Source organism: Salvelinus fontinalis, chromosome 40, assembly GCF_029448725.1.
Source record: "Salvelinus fontinalis isolate EN_2023a chromosome 40, ASM2944872v1, whole genome shotgun sequence".
In the NCBI taxonomy this organism is placed as follows: domain Eukaryota; kingdom Metazoa; phylum Chordata; class Actinopteri; order Salmoniformes; family Salmonidae; genus Salvelinus; species Salvelinus fontinalis.
Window position 1 is genome coordinate 23,222,796 of NC_074704.1, and position 18,932 is coordinate 23,241,727.

General features: G+C 43.3%; 1 protein-coding gene across 5 annotated transcripts in view; it reads left to right on the forward strand.

Moving 5' to 3' along the window:
• Positions 1 to 352: 352 nt before the first annotated feature.
• LOC129839435 (cytoplasmic phosphatidylinositol transfer protein 1-like) overlaps positions 353 to 18,932 on the forward strand; it is a 75,018-nt gene continuing 56,438 nt past the window's right edge. Inside the window, exon 1 of one of the 5 annotated variants that reach the window (XM_055906894.1) lies at positions 353 to 1,398. In XM_055906894.1, coding sequence (XP_055762869.1) covers positions 1,351 to 1,398 — 48 coding nt within the window. In that variant the 5' untranslated portion in view covers positions 353 to 1,350. The remainder of the gene's footprint in view (positions 1,399 to 18,932) is intronic. The other 4 variants (XM_055906891.1, XM_055906890.1, XM_055906895.1 and 1 more) reach the window with 4 other exon arrangements.

Genomic DNA, 18,932 nt, shown 5'->3' on the forward strand with positions numbered 1-18,932 from the left:
GACCTTGGTTTTTAAGAAATGCATTTCTAGATCTGTTTTTTTGTTGTAGTCCTACATCTCTGTCATAAGACCTATAACACTGTTATGGCCAAGTCAGGGCAAAGAGCTATGAACAGGCAGTCACTAGTCACTTTAAACAATGCCAATTTAAATAGAGCCACTTTAATCATGTTTACATATCTGACATTTCTCATATAATATACTGTATTTTATACCATCTATTGCACCTTGCCTATGCCGGTCCGCCATCGCTCATCCATTTTTTCCCCCATATGTACATATTCTCATTCACCCCTTTTAGATTTGTGTGTATTAGGTAGTTGTTGGGTTACTGTTAGATTACTTGTTAGATATTACTGCACTGTCGGAACCAGAAGCACAAGCATTTCGCTACACTCGCATTAATATCTGCTAACCGTGTGTATTTGACCAATAACATTTGATTGGATGGATGATGGACACAGTCTTCAAAAACCGTTATTTAGGCCAAGGTAAAATAACAGACTACTCAGCAGGCTGCAGTCGACTCGTGTAGCCCAATCTTTTAACGTGGTTTCAAACACTTTCTAGGGAAGAGAATAGTTCACATTTGAATAGAACCAGTGACAATGAAAGGGAGCGTGAACTCTGATGTGCTTACTTTCACGCTTCATGTTTCCTGCCCGCGTAGTTTGTGCTGGCTGCATGTTTCCGTGGCAGCAACAAAGTAGCTCGTCGTCGCACCGAGTGAGAAACTACAGCCAAAGGAAGAGCTCGTAGCGTTTGCTTGCATTTTTTCACATCCTAAGAGAGGACACCGCGACATAAAGCTAAGCCTGTGTAAAGAAGACTCGTATGTGCAGGAACACAGAAGCGTGAGGAAGAGCACATTTGAGCCAATTAGCCTTCGCAAGGACGGACCTGACTCGCTTTTTTAAAAATTAAATAAACCTCGTATTTATTTATTTCTGTTTTGAGAAAGCTGCAGTTAAAGTAATCTGGCCGTTTTGTTACCGCCCACGTTTGAAAGCAACATCTGTTTGGCCGATTTTCAATCGAATTTCATGTATTTCGCTGAGGGCATTTCCTAGTTAGGTAACGTTACGGTGTTATGCTTTTCTTTACCTACGTCCTGTCCGGAATTTAAAAAAAGGAGAGGCTAGTTCTTTAAGTTCTTTAACGCTGCTTGTGAGGAATTCCTAGTGAAAATTCCATTCGTTCCGATGAGACAAGACAACTCACAGTGGTCATCTGTTTTCAAGGCAATCCACATGCATTGCCAAATCCTGCGTTTTTATTAGCTAAAGCTTTGGCGGTCATAACTTGTTAGACAGGCTACATTGTAAAACAAGAAGAGACGTATCAAATAAGATGTTGCTCAAGGAGTACAGGATATGCATGCCGCTGACTGTTGAGGAGGTAAGTGTATACAAATGTGTGTGTAGAATTGTAGCAGGTAGTTATCATTTCCATTGTTCGATGTTTAAATTTGTCAAACAACATTCAACTTAACTTTCAGCTAACTTTCTCGTGCGAGAAGAGGGACAGATAGGAAGGGCTGGGTGGATGTAACATTTTAGATAATATATGTTTGTCTTGCAGTAAGCCAGCCTAACCTATCCACCCATAGCCTCACTTGTCACTCTATTTGAAAGTAAATGCCATGTTCATATGTCATAGGTGCCATGTGTGATGAACACACACACCAGATCTGCTCATTAGACTAAATTGAAGAAAAACGATAGACCGGAAGTAAATTCAACACTTATAATCTGCGATGAACAAATAAACACCCACTTATGTTTTCAGAAAGTTAGAGGCAATTGACTCGAACTTTATATTAAATAGTATATGAGTCTAGAGCACAGGTGTCAAACTCATTCCACGGAGGGCCGAGTGTCTGCGGGTTTTCGCTCCACCCTTGTACTTGATTGATGAATTAACATCACTAATTAGTTAGGAACTCCCCACACCTGGTTGTCTAGGGCTTTATTGAAAGGAAAGACCAAAAACCTGCAGACACAAGGCCCTCCGTGGAATGAGTTTGACACCCCTGGTAGAGGTCACTGGGCTACTGTTACTTATCAATGGCTTTGAGACGATACCACTGGATGGGGCTGTTGTAACTACCGTTTAGCGTATATCCTATTAGTGTATGGTGAATTCAAATCAATGAATCAATAATGATGACACAGTAATATTGCACCATAATCGTATAGGCCACTGTTATTAACTTTCTTAATAATATGTTTCTATAATTTGTGGACTATTTTGTAGTCCTAATGCTGTTTTAGGTTGCTCTAGCATAATTCTGCTCCTGCTTGAGCACAGTTGAGTCCACAACGCTCATCTTTATTCAAAGGAATGAGCAGCACCTCCCCTAAGAATCACTTAATTCTCAGCCAGTCATCTGTGCATGCTTGTAGTTCTCGGTGAAAAGGGGGAATCATTCTTCTCTGATCAGTCAGTTTGTCCTCCATCTCACACCGTTGCCTAGATAATATAGTTCTAGGCCTGCATAGCTGTCATGCCCGTGACGTCTTCAATGTAAATTATGGTAATAACACCATATGGTGTTGTCACTCATGTTGATTGCATTTCTGCATTCCTCCTGCCTTCGTCCTTGCGACATTGTCCATTAGAAATGCATGAGTGTTGCTCGGTTGTCTTAGAACACTGCTCTGGTCTTCTCTGAATTTCAACCCAATTGAACACGGCACATAAAAACATGTACTTTCCATAAACTCCCTCAACATTTAATAACGAGCGTCAGCCAAAACGCTTTATTTGGTATCAGCAGTTTCGTAACAGAGGGAGAGGTTCATCGGGTCATTGACTGAGGGCTCAGTTTCTCTGTTTGGCATTAAGCAACACTTTTTGTCTTCCAGCGTGGGTTCAACTCAGCACCCAGTCAGTCATTTTGACCGAGAGTATGGTCAAAGTGAAGACAGTGACAGAATAGTTTATTTTGTCCCCAAAGTGATTAAAAAGATGCATTTGTGTGTTTTCTCTTCGATGATCTATTTCTCACATCAGACACTAATAGCTTACTGACTAACATGCAAAATCGCGTCACTTAAAGGCACTCAACGTATGAAGGAGTACCTATTCCTAATAGGCCATTAGGACACGGAGCAGCACAACTGTAAGATGTAAGGAAGTCACACATTTTTTATAATTGCTTCTGAACTTTGTGTGTGGCTCAATTAAACCTTGAGCCTCTAGTGAACTATGGTATGTAAGGGCAGAGAATATAAAGAGAGATATTTTTGTCTATTGAAGGTTTCTTGTCAGAGTCAACACATGTGAAGGAGTCATTGGAAGGGCACATAACGTTGTCAACAACGCGTGTCCACACCCATTGTCGCTAGCATTCAGTTCTGACATTGACTTGTCGTCGGGAAGATTGCTTTCTTTCCTTCTCTCATTCAAACAAATCGAGCTTATCATGACAACGCATTGAGTTGGGAGTCGTCCATGTCTCTGATAACATGAATGGCTGCTTCCTGACCGGGGGAGGAAGTGTTCTCAGGCCAGATATCTTCTCTGGCCAAGTCTGTTTTGTCTGAAAACCCTAGGGCCACTGGCTTAATGAAGTGTGTGTGGTAATGGGGACATACGAGGTCACCCCTCTCTTTGCATGGTCTCTTTCTGGGAAGTGATTGGCCTGGCTCCGGCCTCTAGTGACATGTTACCTCAGCGTAGTGCAGATGGTAACTCTGGAAATGTGGCAAATTATTACTGTGGAATTTTACAACTTGTTTTTACAGCATGTTTCAATTCACGGAAGCATGTACGTTCATGTGTTACTACTGTGGGTTGAAAATGTTTGGATAACGTATAAGAAAAGTTCTGTGAACCTCAACTCCTATCTTATCCCCCGCTGTATATCTTCACTTGACGAAGTCACCTTGTTCCACCCACACCAATCAGATCCTGTCATCCTTAGGCACAGATCTTGGATCAGCTTACCCACCCCAAATTCTAACCTTAACCAGTAGGGAGGAAATGCTAAATTGATCTTGGCTAATATTCTAGGCAGTTAACTTCATGCTTTGCCATTTCCCATAGTAATTTATCAGCCACCACGCCTGTTTATTCCAGTCAGAGGATGGAACAGTAATTCATTTCAGAGGAAACAGACCAATGGACTATCTCTCAAGATGTCACTTCTCCCATCTAGGTCCTACAGATTTAAAAGGGTGATGATTCGTCATTCTTACCTAGGGCAACATGCCTAATTTCCACCATTACTCAATACTTACTAATGTTGCAGATATGTGAGTGATATTAATGCGTGTATGACCTTAGGCATTTTGGAAAATTCACAATAAGGTGTCGCTAAGGTTTCTCCAACCCAGTAATTTGAATCATCAGGAAATCAGATGAACTGACCTCAGAGCAGTGTCTAGGGTCAACTTCCGCCTACACCAGAAACGTGTTTTCTATGCATCCCAAACGGTTTAGGGAATAGGAAGTCATTTGCGATGCATCCACAGTGAACCGTTCAAACACACCGGGTGACCTCATAGCAGCCTGTTAACTTTCCCTTTGTGAAGGTTTAAAAAAAAAAAAAAAAAAAACTGAGATGCGGGTTTTCTCTATCCCTTTTGGAAAAAAATCTAAATGAAATACGTTTTGCCGCGCTTTAAATTTCTCCGCTTTCCAGCTTCGGCTATAACTGGGGGGATTATAACGCTGGTCTGACGTATAACGCTGGTCTGACGTAAAAGCTTATAGTCCTACGGTTGTGGATGGTGTTCATTGCAAAGAAAAATAGAATCCAATTCATTTTTTCTGGTTTTGGGACATAAGCTCTTATTCTGTGTGAGTTGAAGTGGGTGAAGCCCAATTTTGTAACAACTGTCTATTTCTACACCCTTTATCACTGAGCCATCGCACTCTCTGGCAGAGAACGTTATATCAGGTAGTGGAGTATGTGTTGAATTTGAATATGGATGGCTGCTAGCCATCACAGGGAATGTACTCTATAGAAGTGGATGATAGAAGCTCATTTGTTTTTGTGTATGTTGTGTTAGTTGATGAATGGTGATGTTCCCAGAACAGTGACGGAGAAAGCATCTGGGCCTATCAAAAAGTCAATTAGCGAAGTTCATGGTAACGTTGATGAAATTCTCGAGTGTCCCTTTTGAGAGGTCATCTACCTTACCGCTTTAGTGGCACACGCACACAATCACTCACTCTGTCAGTGTTGTGGGTAGGGATGTGTGATCAAACATCATCCACATGTGTTAGCTTGTCTTCTGATGAATCATCATTCACAGTTATTTATGAAAGGGATTTACAGTTCAAACATTCAGTAAGTATGTGGCCCATGTGGGAATCAAACCTCAACTTCAGTTGCTAGCACTATGGTCCAACCATCAGAGCCAACGGAACCAATACATTCCCGCTACGGTATGCCCTAATGAACATGACCCTGGCTTAATTTGAACTAACGTCCCCTGAAATTAACAGGAGGATTTCAGCTAGCTCCCATACGGTGTGTCAAACGCTGCTCTCCGTGCCCCATCTGCTGTCTACGTTGATTTAATCAGCCGCTCCTTTATCTGCCGTCTGAATTGGGATTTAGCCTCCCTCTCGGCAAGCTGCTGCTTTTTCCTGATTGCTGTCTTGTTCCCGCCTGGCGTAGAATACTACTCCCCTAGGCATTGCCAATCATCCCTGTGCTTGTAACTAGCCACCAACAGTTGCGGTAATGTGAAACAGGTGTCATGTGTTCCATTGGTGCAATGTTACTGAACATTACAAATTAAAAAGGGGTGTATTGTAGGCATACAGTATTTTTATACAGTTACCTCAAGGGACTACTTTGTCCAATGAGGCCCATGGGGGGGGTTGTTAATGTCTGGAAAGTAGTTACGTTGCCTCATCATGATGAGTCTCCCTCCACAGCAAGTTTCTGTAAAGACTGTGTTAAACTTCCTTTAAAGGCTCTTTAACTCGATGGCTTGCAATTGTTAGATCCCCCAACCCTGTTTCCATAACGCCGGGAGTTAATTTCACATCTTGCTGCGATGTTGCCGCTCCAGAGAGTCAGAGGGGGAGAGGGGGCAGATAGAGAGGCATCGTATTGAAATGGAAGTCAGTCTCTTTCATGGCTGTCGTCGGTTTACGGCACAAACTAGAAAAATACTAATCCCGTGGGTGTTCACTGGCCGGGTAAAATGAGAATAGGGATATTGCGAGCATCACAAGGTGTTGTCAAGCATGTTGAGAAGTGTAAGAACCAAATTACCTTAATACTCAAAATAGGTTGTCTGTCTTTCTCGCTTGTTTTTGGGAGTGTGTCCTGAAGCTGTGTGTATCAAGCGTCTCAGAGTAGGAAAACTGATGGTCTTTTCCATGTTAAAGGATCCATGAGCACCAACACGTTTATAGGAGCATATCAAATTTGGTGTCAAATGAAAGCTAGAAGTCTACATTTTTCAACCATTTTCGTTCCTGAAAATTTGGAATAAGCAAAGGCTTTGATTTCTGCTCACAGATGGAAAAGGGGTCTTAAGACTTATTCTAGTATATGGTTTTTAAGGTATTATACAGAACAAAAAATATGAAAGCAACAATTTAAAATATTTTACTGAGTTGCAGTTCATAAAAGGAAATCAGTCAATTGAAATGCATACATTAGGCCTTTAATCTATGGATTACACATGACTGGGCAGGTGTGCAGCCATGGGTGGTCCTGGGAGGGCATAGGTCCACCCACTTGGGAGCCAGGTCCACCCACAGGGGAACCAGGCCCAGCCAATCAGTGATTCTGATTGGTCTGCGATTGTGACGCGGGTTGGGTGTACTGCCAAATTCTCTAAAATGATGTTGGAGGTGGCTTATGGTAGAGAAATTAACATTAAATTCTCTGTTGGACGTTACTGCAGTCAGCATGCCAATTGCATGCTCCCCAATAACTTGAGACATTTGTGGCATTGTGTTGTGTGACAAAACTGAAGATTTTAGAGTAGCTTTTTATTGTCCCCAGCACAAGGTGCACCGGTGTAGTGATCATGCTGTCTAATCAGCTTCTTGATATGCCAGACCTATAAGGTGGATGAATTATCTTGGCAAAGGAGAAATGCCCACTAACAGGGATTTGTGGACAAAATCTGAGCTATTTGTGCCTATGGAACATTTCTGGGATTTTTTTATTTCAGCTCATGTGTATATATTTTTGTTCAGTATAGAAATACATCAAAACTCAATATTGAAGGCAGACTAATATCAACATTTTATATTTAATTTTGCAGAAATTGTTTGCTTTCTGTAACTTTTTAAGAAATATTGCCTAGTGTCTTGTCATTCTGTTTTCTAATCCCTCTCCCTCATGAGGGAGGATGATGAAAGTTCACAGACTTAACAGAAGTACCCATTAATTATAGTGTTTTGTACTGATAAAAATGTTGTTTATGAATTATTAAGTGTTTTAAAACGCATCACTCCAAATCGGTAATAGTGACTGAAAAATGTGTAACAGAATGACTGCAATTGAATTAGCCACAATGGAGAAATCATAGTAGTCACAAACCATGTTTGCAGTAGTACAGAGTACAGTAGAGTAGTTTTGTAGAGGTGTGGGGAGGCTGCCTCACTGGGTGCCTGGAGAGATGTTGTTGTGGGGGGATAAGTGCCTTGCTCAAGGGCACAATGGCATCTTGGATTTGAACCGGACACCCTCCGGTTGCTGGCTCTGCTCTCTAATCGTTTGGCTACCTGCCTCCCTCTGTACTGGGCTGTGCAGTCCTGTACTCCACTGTGCTCTTCTGTGAAGTCTAAACATATGAAACATAGATGTCTATGATTGGTGCAGATTTGGTCCAGTCTGGACCAACCACATTTGGTCTTGTTTGGGTCAGAGCTCAATAGAATAAGGAGGATATTGCATTTTTCTACCTTTTTGTGTACATAATTAGGATACATCACCATGAAGAGAATGACATTCAAAATTATGTATTTCTGTTGAGTACAAATCAAGGACCCATGATGTCATTCTGTTTCCTGGTGTTGATCCACTTCACTTCAATAGCCAAAAGAGATTTTATTTGTTCAAACTCAAGTTGTCATATCATAGCGGACTAGAATAGAATAGATCAGCACTCCTACTCTGAGATGCTTGACACACGCAGCGCCTGGTTTGAAATTGTCAATTTTAATAGTTCATTGTGGATATTCAATGTTGTGTTGATGATGAGGAAATGGACCTAACATTTTCCATGGGTGGATCGGTGCAAGACACAGTTGTCATCTGGTGTTCATGACAGTGTTGTGATTTGATAAGATGCTATTTGCTCCTCCAGCAGAAGTACCATCATGGCTTTTGATAGACTGTTATCCACGGATGAGGCCTCCTCTCATTCCCTTGTGTGTGTGTGTGTGTGTGTGTGTGTGTGTGTGTGTGTGTGTGTACGCGCGCGCGTAGCCTGCGGAAGGCTATTCCGTAAGGCCATTCCAGGGTGATCGTCACACATTGCTGACAGTCACTCTCTCTTCCTTGGACAGAAGCCATTTCAATTAACTGGAGAGAGATCACACTCACACTCACACACACACTATCACGTATGTATGTACTTCAGTTTATCTAGTAAATACTTTCTTGACACTTTTTCTTAACTGCGTTGTTGGTTAAGGGCTTGTAAGTAAACGTTTCCCTGTAATGAAAACCTGTTCTATTCTGTGCATGTGACAATTTTTTTTATTTGATTCTCACAGATGCACATTCTTGTGGTTTCTCTACTCTGCCCATTCATCCTACAGTAGCTGTGGTCTGTCTTTAGAGTTTCCCTACTCTGCCCATTCATCCTACAGTAGCTGTGGTCGGTCTTTAGCGTTTCCCTACTCTGCCCATTCATCCTACAGTAGCTGTGGTCCGTCTTTAGCGTTTCCCTACTCTGCCCATTCATCCTACAGTAGCTGTGGTCTGTCTTTAGCGTTTCCCTACTCTGCCCATTCATCCTACAGTAGCTGTGGTCTGTCTTTAGCGTATCCATTACAGGTCTCCATTTCACTCCAGCAGCCTTCCGTTTTCAGACTTTCATTTAAAAATGACTTTATTATCAACCCCAATACAAACATCAAATCATTCATAATTCAGCACTCTTGAATCGACTGAAGACAATCAAGCAGTCAACCAAGTTGATATTTTATTTGACCTTAAATCACAGTCCACTTTGACTAGCCACCTGATTTCCTTGTAATTTTAAATGGGCCATACCATGGCCAATTTTATTATGTGTGCACCATGCTGAATTTTAACCACCAACTTTCCATTATGAATTATTGAGAAGAGTTTATAGGGGAGCTGGGAACTGAACAAGTAAACACAGACACACACAGGCACACACACACACACACACACACACACAGGCTGAATCCGTTGCTTTGGGATTGAAATGAATAGAATATGAGAAGACAATACATGTATAAACATGTCCTCATTCTGAGAAATGTTGTCCCCAACCGGTAGCCATTGGCAGTGTAATTACAGCCACATCTTCAACGAGCATTTTGGACAGGAGGGATGGGCCCTTTGTCTTGATGAGTTCATTTGGAGCTTCCGTTTTGCCTGTTCTCTCGTTTTCTTTCTTGTTTTCGATCTCTCTTCTCGCTCATTTCTCTGCTTTTCTCCCGGTCTTTCTCTGCTTTTCTCTCTGTCTTTCTCTGCTTTTCTTTTTAGGGCCGACCCCATTTAGTCGACTGGTGGATTGTTTGGTCGATAGACTGTTGGTCGACCAAGATGAATAAAGAATTAAAAAAAGATCACACGAGACACCTGTCTGATTCACACCCTTCTGAGTGAACCAATCCATTGAGGAGGCCGAGACTCACCCGCGCACATCGCACAGTCCAAGAAGAAGGGGAGTGTGGCTGTTATGCACAATGCATCTCTCTCTCGCTCCAGAATGCGCTCTCTCCCGCCAATTTTGGCACATTCACTCTTTCATAACTTCACTGTGTGAATTGTTTGATTGTTAGTGTCTTATCAATTCCCCATTCCATATCACCAGTAGTACATTTAATTTCTAATCTACAATGTTTGTTTAGTTACGGTCATTTCTGTTAATACATTCAATATATATTTATTCCAGTCTTTTACAGTTATCACGTTGTTTGCGGAGGGCACAACCTATGCTACAGCTGTGAGAAAAAAGTCTGGAGGGTGGGAGATGTTTGACGTAGTCACGTATTCACAGGCCCCAGATCGGCTGTAAACAACATCGTCTGGCCTCTCGAGCAGCAGATGGGTCTGGCAGAGTGGCCATTGAAGCATAATGTGAGAATGTTTCTCTGCACTCTGCTAGTGTGATGTTAACAGCTCTCATGGACTCTGAGACAGTGTGTGTGCGCGTGTGCCGTTGGTATGTGTTTACTTGTGTGTGTTCACATGCGTGTGTGTGTGTGTGTTCACATGCGCGTGTGTGTGTGTGTGTGCCTGTTCAGGTTTGGGCCCTGGTCAAAAGTAGTGAACTATATATGGAAAAGGGTGCGATTTGGGCCGTTTTCAGAGAGACACACACACACACACACACACACATCTTGCTACTCTGATCTGCTTCAAACCAATATGTAGGTGATATGCATTTGGACAGCAACAGTAGCTCAACCCACACCACAGACAGACGGGCTATAGATAGCTACTGTCTATGTCGCCTGGATCTGTTACCATCATCACCGTCTCCATGGCAACCATCGGCCGTTTCCCATTCCCTGAATAGAAGTAGGATTACACAGTTTATCATTTAAGACCATTTCAGGGCTAACTTTCAAATGAGATATTTAATAGTCTTGCGTTCCCTAAAGGTCAGGATTTAGTAGGGAGCTCTACTCTCCAGTGGGGAGACTTGGATACAGTTTGACTAACTAGAGTGATGTCCATACCAACACTGTACCAGGTGGGATCATGGACGAGAAGAATGTTACTTATGGGTCGATTATTGTTCACATAAAGAGGTTTTTGGCTCCTTCGAATCGCGTTGTACAAAATATACATTTGTTTAAAAAAATATATATATGTATTTGTCAATATCCCCAAATACCCCATATGCTATCCAGTTTCATGATTGCTCAATGTGAATGTGTGCTTTTTAAAATAAAACAGTACGATTTCATTTGTTTTTTATTTTATTCGCTTCATCAGTTTGTTTGCTCTACGGGATGTTAGCGATAATATCATACTCCTAGCTCCATGATTTCCTACCCTTCCTAGAAAAGTCCTTGCATTTCCAGTTCCACTTTCATTCCTTTCAAGCGACTGTAATCCCACAGTACCCCTGAGGCTGATGGGTAAAATGGACGTCGCCACTGCAATCCCAAGTCCCTGGTTGGCTGGAGTCGTTGCCGTGTCCTGGACCCCTCTCCTGATAGGAGGGCGTGTATAGGAGCCTGTTAGTGCCACTGCCTCCCATCCCAGCAGGGGCCAGCGAACCATAGCAGTGTGTGTGTGTGTGTGTGTGTGTGTGTGCACCGCATCTTTACCCAGTCCCTAATGTCTGTGACAGCAGAGTAGTAGATATTAGCTGGTGTCATGTCTTAATGTCTTACTCCACCCTCAACTGCTACTGCAAGTAGGCCATGATGGAAGTCTGGAATGAAATGCATTCATGCCACATCTAATCCTTTTTTTAAATGTATATATATATAACATTTTAACAGTGAATGTTTAGTTAAAAATGCTTCCGGTCCAAAATATAGGCTACTTGTCACAAAACAAATGCCTGAGGTTGGTTAGGACTAGAAATCGTTACCTCATTAGCTAAAAAGACGATGAATTGGGACTGTGTATATCTTCAAACCATCTAAAATAATAATAAAAGAATGCGCGCTAGCTGTCTGAACAGATGGGAGCTACAGGGGACCACTCCCACTTATGCTTTTCACTCAGGCTTCCTACAGAGAAATCAAGCCAAATTGAGTCTTATAATAACATCAAAAGGCAAAAAGTTCTGCCTTTTACCCTCACTCTCACCCACCTACCGTGTAGCAATTAGCGTCACAGCAGTGGTACATTTTATTTAGCGCCGCCGCTACAAAGCCGCCCGGAGCTCGGTTGTTTAACAACTTTTGAGGACATTAGCATTTGATGTGCTTGGATGTTTGTTGGCTCTGGGGGTAGTTTGTCAGTGTAAATATTTCCATTGGTCAGCTTATGAATGTCCTGATTTGTTCGACGTAAAGATTGATGTATTTCGCTACACTGCCAAGTGTTTGGCTTAGATTCACTCACAAGGTCACAGGGCAAAGCACTGATCGAGATCTCGGTAGCTGTGATTGACGCTTGGAATGACATTTGATACAGACTGGAAGGAGAATTGGAAATGAATGGCACTGGCTAAAATGATTACATTAGACAGTCCCTATCTTTCCCATTCATTTGAGATTGAGACATATATATATATATATATATATATATATATATATATATATATATATATATATATATATATATATATATATATATATATATATATATATATATATATATATATATATAGCTGGGACATGGACTAAATACCCACCTTTTTAAGGTATGGACACGTTTTGTCAAACTTGGATTTTGGAGTGGACTATCCCATTAACTTAGCTGTGGTTCATTCTGTTAGCTTTAGGAAAACAAATGGATTGTAACTTAGGAACGTTAACATCCTCCTCTTTCCTACATCCGTCCTGTCAGCCTAATCAAATGGAGCTAATAGACTGTTAGTCTTATCTTAATTACTCCATGGCCAGGGTCACTGCATAGTGTGTGTGTTTTCATGCTTGTCAGCCCATGTCCTCTCTAGCTGACTCTGTTGAATCCTGGTCTGATTGGGAGTGTGATTCAGAGGATTAGGGAGTGAAAACGCCTGCTAAGATTTATTGACTGAGCGGAGAGGGAGCAGGGCCTGTTAATTTATTCAGAAGAGGGGGGTAGAGGTATCGCTAAGAAAGGTTAACTTTCAACTCAGCGGTGATCCTCCCCTTTTATTAGGATCCCCATTAGCTGTTGCGAAAGCAGCAGCTGCTCGTCCTGGGGTCCACACAAACCATGAAGCAGGACCTAATACAGAACATCAATCGACAAGGACAGAACGACACACATTTAACAATGGCACGCGTGGCCTACACGTCAATACATGTACACAAACTATCAAGGTGAAATAGGGGAGAGGCGTTGTGCCGTGAGGTGTTGCTTTAGCTGTTCGCTTAAAAGCAGGTATGCCGTTCATTTGAGCAAAATGAGATGAAAGGTAGACTCGTCCGAGCCAGAACGGCCCATAGGACCGGAGCATATCTCCTGTTTCTGTAGCATGAGGCAGCTTGATGTACAACTACACCCCCTGGAGAGGAGATCAGTCTTCTATCGAGAGTGGTTTGTGTGATTTTAATATATCAAGACCATGATTGGTTCAAGGATGTGTGTTAGTGCCATGTCAAAGTCTTTACAAAACCTTAATAAAGGCTGCCTTTTCTGTAAAGTGGTACCTAATTGTCTCAAGTATTGACTGAGGCAGTTACTTTCTGGTGGCTTAGCTTTGAAATGGAACGGAACGATGTCATTTCCTTGAAAGGCTTGGTAATCAAGTTCCCATGGTAATGAAGCCAAAAAAAAGTGGCCTTGGGCGAATGTTTCCAGGAATTGGTCCGTGTACAGCTGGCATTTCAGAGACATTAATAACTTTGCGTGAGTGTGCGTGTTCTAACGAAGAAGAAGAGGGCGGACTGTGTCTTATGTGGTCACGCTTGTTTGGGTTTGGTGGATCCTTGTTGGCTCATAGAGGATGGATGCATAGGCAGCAACGAACACACATTGTAGGGGAGAGGGGGGGAGTTGAGCCTCCCTTGTTTCTAGGAATACATACACAAAATGTATCATTTGACCAAATATTTTGCAAGAGTTAATAATTTCACGGAGTCAGTGAAGGATCAAACCATATGGGAAAAGTGGCAAGGAAGCTGAGTCCCCAAAAATATTTAAGATTGTTCTATAAATCATTTAGGGTCTCTATAAGCTTACATATGAGGTCTTAAACCTAGCATGAAAATGCATCCTTGTAGCGGTGTGTGCTAATATAGTCCGAATGTTTGCCTTGGGCTTGGTTGTAAGTGTTTTCTTCCCAGGTGTAATGCAAGGCATTATCTCTGGGATATGAGGCAACAACAGGGCCACTTTTAACAATTCAACACAGGTATTATTACCTAACAAACACTTTGTACTTTCTAAAAACACTTTTAACATGTTGAGTGTTTGTTAGGTCTTAATACCTGTCTTAAAAGATGTTTACATTTATTAAAAGACAAAAAAGTGATTGGAATTGTGTTGAATTGTGTTTTGGAAATAAAGCTAAACATTTTAAAAACGTAGTGGTAATATTTCATTTAGTTCCACGGCTCAGCTTTTTAATTGTTTCATATAACTAGGCATTGTCAGTTTAGAAAAATTCTTATTTACAACGACGGCCTAACCCCGGCCAAACCCTAACCCGGACGACACTGCGCCAATTGTGCACCGCCCTATGGGACTCCAAGTCACAGCTGGATGTGATGCAGCCTAATATATGTTATTATATGACAAGTGCTGGGCTGACGGATGCGGGTTTAATTCCTCCGTGGGAATTAAATGATCACATTTAATGGAATTCCCCACCAGAATGTGATCTAATAAACTAGTCTTGATATACCATTGTATTGACACAACATGATGACTTATCAAACATTGATTATTCGGTGCGGTTTCCCGGTGCTCTCTGACCCCCAAATGTATAGTTTTTGGACAATTTATTCCCTGCTGGGAGACGCTGGTATTTAAAGCTGTTAGGGGTTCGTTCCTTACGTCCTTCCTTGTCAGTCATTGGTTCATTGGTGAAATTAGCATTATGACAACATCTTCAAATAAATCATTCAAAAACCTTTATTAATGCAATTGCAGACAGAAGATGACAATCAGGAACATAGCACGCATGTTTCTGAGTAAGTTCCGCATCAAACAAACGGTCTCCAGTGGTTTTATTAAACCGACGTCCCGCCTTAGTGATGTCACTGACTACGCCATTACCTTTTTACTCCCGAGACCGAAACCCTGCATCCATGGCGATACAAACATAAACACTGAAACTCTATCTAAAAGCATGGCAATAATTGTCCCCTCCCCAAAGTAGATTTACTGTGGAATGTCTGAGTAGTCTCTTATCTCCCACGCTCCCCTGCAGAGTTCTGTCTTCATCACACATTGAGTGAGTGAATGAGAAAACATTTGTGGAACAATTCTAAAACTCTATAATGAATATATATTGTTCATCTGTAGTCTAGGACCCTATAAATGTAAGGAGGGAGGGGTCTTATAACCCCTCCCCTTTTATTAATATAACATAAGCATAATCAATTATTCTAATACATCAAACATTTGTACAGCCCCAAATCATGATCGCTAGGTGAATCCTGACAAAGCCCTTGGCTCTGCACAGCATGCTCTGGGGGTGTTGACCCCTCCCCCTTCTGCTTGATCACAGCCCAGCTCTCCACTGTGTGAGCGTTGTCGTGACTACCTCAGTGAGAGGCTAGCTAGCCTCCCTCCCAGACTCTCTCTCCGTGCTGCAGATGTCAGCTGGGTCTCGCCACCACCCCATCATCATCATCATCAACCCCCCACCTGCTTTGTGGCAAGTGTGTGTGGGCAGTGGGTGCACACACAGGCACGCACATACATGCACGGACACACCTGCTTCCATTGTCAGACACACGCACGCACGAACACACACACACACACACACAGGGCTGTAATTATGATCCAATGGAGGAGCTGGGACACATCTCCCCCTGCCCACTTCACTCCCTCTTAATAGGGGTTGCAAGGTGGCATTGGGTACACAGCTGTGGAGCCCACCAACACCCTCAGCCCTCCAACTGAGCCCCCACACCCATTTGGCATGTACAGGGGAGCTAACCCACCCACTCTCCTCTTCATTTTGTGTGGCTGCTAGATATCCCCAATGGATCTCAGCCATTAGGCACTCTGCAGAAGAGTAGGTAGAAGATTACCCTGGTCTGATCCTTGTGTATAATCCTTATGGTTCACATGTAAACACTTTTTATGGACTCTGATCTACCAAGCATCAATGCCCATGTCTCTGTGTTCTGCAGTATGCCTGTGTGTCTGGGATGTGTGTCTATTTAAACCTGGCAAATAAAACTCATGAGTCGGCACTATAGAAAACATCCCCTATGATCAATGGCCTGCTTTAGAGGATCTCATCCTTTGTCAATATTCACTACACTCTCCTATTGTCTCTGTCGTAGCGTGTGTTTTCTGTGTGTTTGTGCTGGCTCCTTTGAACTCATCCTCAACTTTGCCCATCTCCGATTTATCAGTCCTGACTTCCTGTCTGTTCTGTTCTGTCTGTCCCCGTCTTGTTCTTGGAAGTTGTTGCTGTCAGAGGAAACGAGAGAGGGAGACCGGGAGAGGCGATTGAGAGTGGGAGAGGGAGCGTTTCACCTTTCATGTCAATGAAGTATATTAAATTGAGTGTGAGAGACTGAGGGAAAGAGAGAGAGCGAGAGAAAGGTCGCAAAAGCTCTAAGAGCGTTACAAAAACCCACAAAGCGCATCCAGACCAGCTCAAATGGAGACGGAGAGACTGACTGACAAAGAAAGCTCAGAGAGAGAGAGAGCTCAGGGTTTTGACTGTTGACTTCATAACTGCCGGGTTCTTCTCTCCCTGGCCTGTTTCCAAGCCAGGAATGTTTTGCTTGGTAATTAATAAGAGCTGGCTTGCTCTCCAAACAGACTCTTCCCCCGCTTCCTTCCCCTGCGAACGCCGTGACGCCATCACTCACGAGCCCGTCCAAGAAACACATGCTCTCTCGCGCACACACACACACACACACACACACACACACACACACACACACACACACACACACACACACACACACACACACACACACACACACACACACACACACACACACAGGGATTGTGGACAAGCGTGGGGCGTTCCTCTCATGTGGTTCAGTTTGGGTTTTGACGTCAGAGACAAACGAGACTGGACTGAAAGTTATATCTTTTTTTCTCTCCAAAAAGCCCTTTGAGCCGTGTGTGCGTACTTGGAGGGTTTCTGTGTGTTTTTTGGCTGGTTTGAGTTGAAGGGGAATTTTTGTGAGGGCCAGAGGATATTTGACTGGCGTGACTGAATGCGTGAATTGTGAATCCCTCGCCTTTTAAATGCCAACGCGGTCAGTTTGTGTAAGGCCCAGCTGTTGTTTGCGTAGACTTAACCTAATGTAGAAAACGTGTGTGTGCATGCCTGCACACTTAGGGTGTGTGTGTGCATGCCTGCACACTTAGGGTGTGTGTGTGCATGCCTGCACACTTAGGGTGTGTGTATGCATGCCTGCACACTTAGGGTGTGTGTGTGCATGCCTGCACACTTAGGGTGTGTGTGTGCATGCCTGCACACTTAGGGTGTGTGTGTGCATGCCTGCACACTTAGGGTGTGTGTGTGTTCTTGGATTTGTGTGTATGTGCGTCTGTCCCTTACCCGGTCAAGATGTGTGAAGCACATTTGGCTCTGTGTTTGCGATCGATGACGCAAGCCCCAGTTTAGGAAGTGGGAACTGGAGCTGTGAGGAGAGCCTTATGTTACTAGTGGACTTAGTTTTTGTGCTCCTCTACTGCGTGACTTGGCTGTTCCAAAGGGAGTTTGTTGTTGCTGATGGTGAACAAATAGGGGAGGATACACTGAAGGTGGAGTCTGCCTGCGTGTGTGTGTGTGTGCCTGTGTGTGCCTGCATGTGTGTGTGCCTGCATGTGTGTGTGTGTGCCTGCATGTGTGTGTGTCTGCCTGCATGTGTGTGTGTCTGCCTGTATGTGTGTGTGTCTGCCTGTATGTGTGTGTGTGTGTCTGCCTGTATGTGTGTGTGTGTGTCTGCCTGTATGTGTGTGTCTGCCTGCCTGCCTGTGTGTGTGTCTGCCTGCCTGCCTGTGTGTGTGTCTGCCTGCCTGCCTGTGTGTGTGTCTGCCTGCCTGCCTGTGTGTGTGTCTGCCTGCCTGCCTGCCTGTATCTGTGTGTCTGCCTGCCTGCCTGCCTGTATGTGTGTGTCTGCCTGCCTGTATGTGTGTGTCTGCCTGTCTGTATGTGTGTGTCTGCCTGCCTGTATGTGTGTGTCTGCGTGTGTTTGTCTGCCTGTGTGTGTGTGTTTGTCTGTGTGCCCATTCATTCCACTCTTTAATACTTTCCATTATTGTTGGCCGAAGGCCCTACAACAGCTACTGTAACTGTAACCAGGCCTCTCCTGTCACCTTGTTTACCACTGGGAAGGGAACCAGGTCTACGTTCCAAATGGCACCCTATTCCGTGTAAATAGTGCGCTACTTTTGAACTAGGGCCCACTAAGGCTCTGGTCAAATGTAGCGCATTAAATAAGGACTAGACGACCAAGGCCATGTAAAACACCATCGACACAACGTACACGGACGAGCAACACCAAGGCCAGACTTACCTCTACCTCAGAAGTCCACGTACTCTGTATCTCTTGGCTTATAGGCTCAATTTCAGAGTGAAGGGTACAGTTGGCCTGTTCTTAACGATGAACAGGTTTGCGAGCAAGTCTTTGAAACGGTTAGCAGGCGATGTTATTGTTGACACACCTCATATTGAGTGAACGCCAGACCATGTCGTTTTTTGGATACTAGTTGGTTGCTTACAATGGTGGGAGTGGTAAGAATTTACTGTGGTCCCATGACTTTATTCACCATTCAGTGCTATATCAACGGTTCAGCGATATGATGTAGGTGCACAAAGTAAACGGCACAGTGGGTGAATTTTCGCAACAACTAAGAGCGTTGAAGCGCGAGGCTAAACTTCTCTGCTGTTTTGGTCCTGTGCGCAGATACTGTGTGAGAACGTAGTCTTGCATCTTGCTCGTCACAATATCTGCGGTGCTGCTCGTGGTAAAGTCACGAGTCT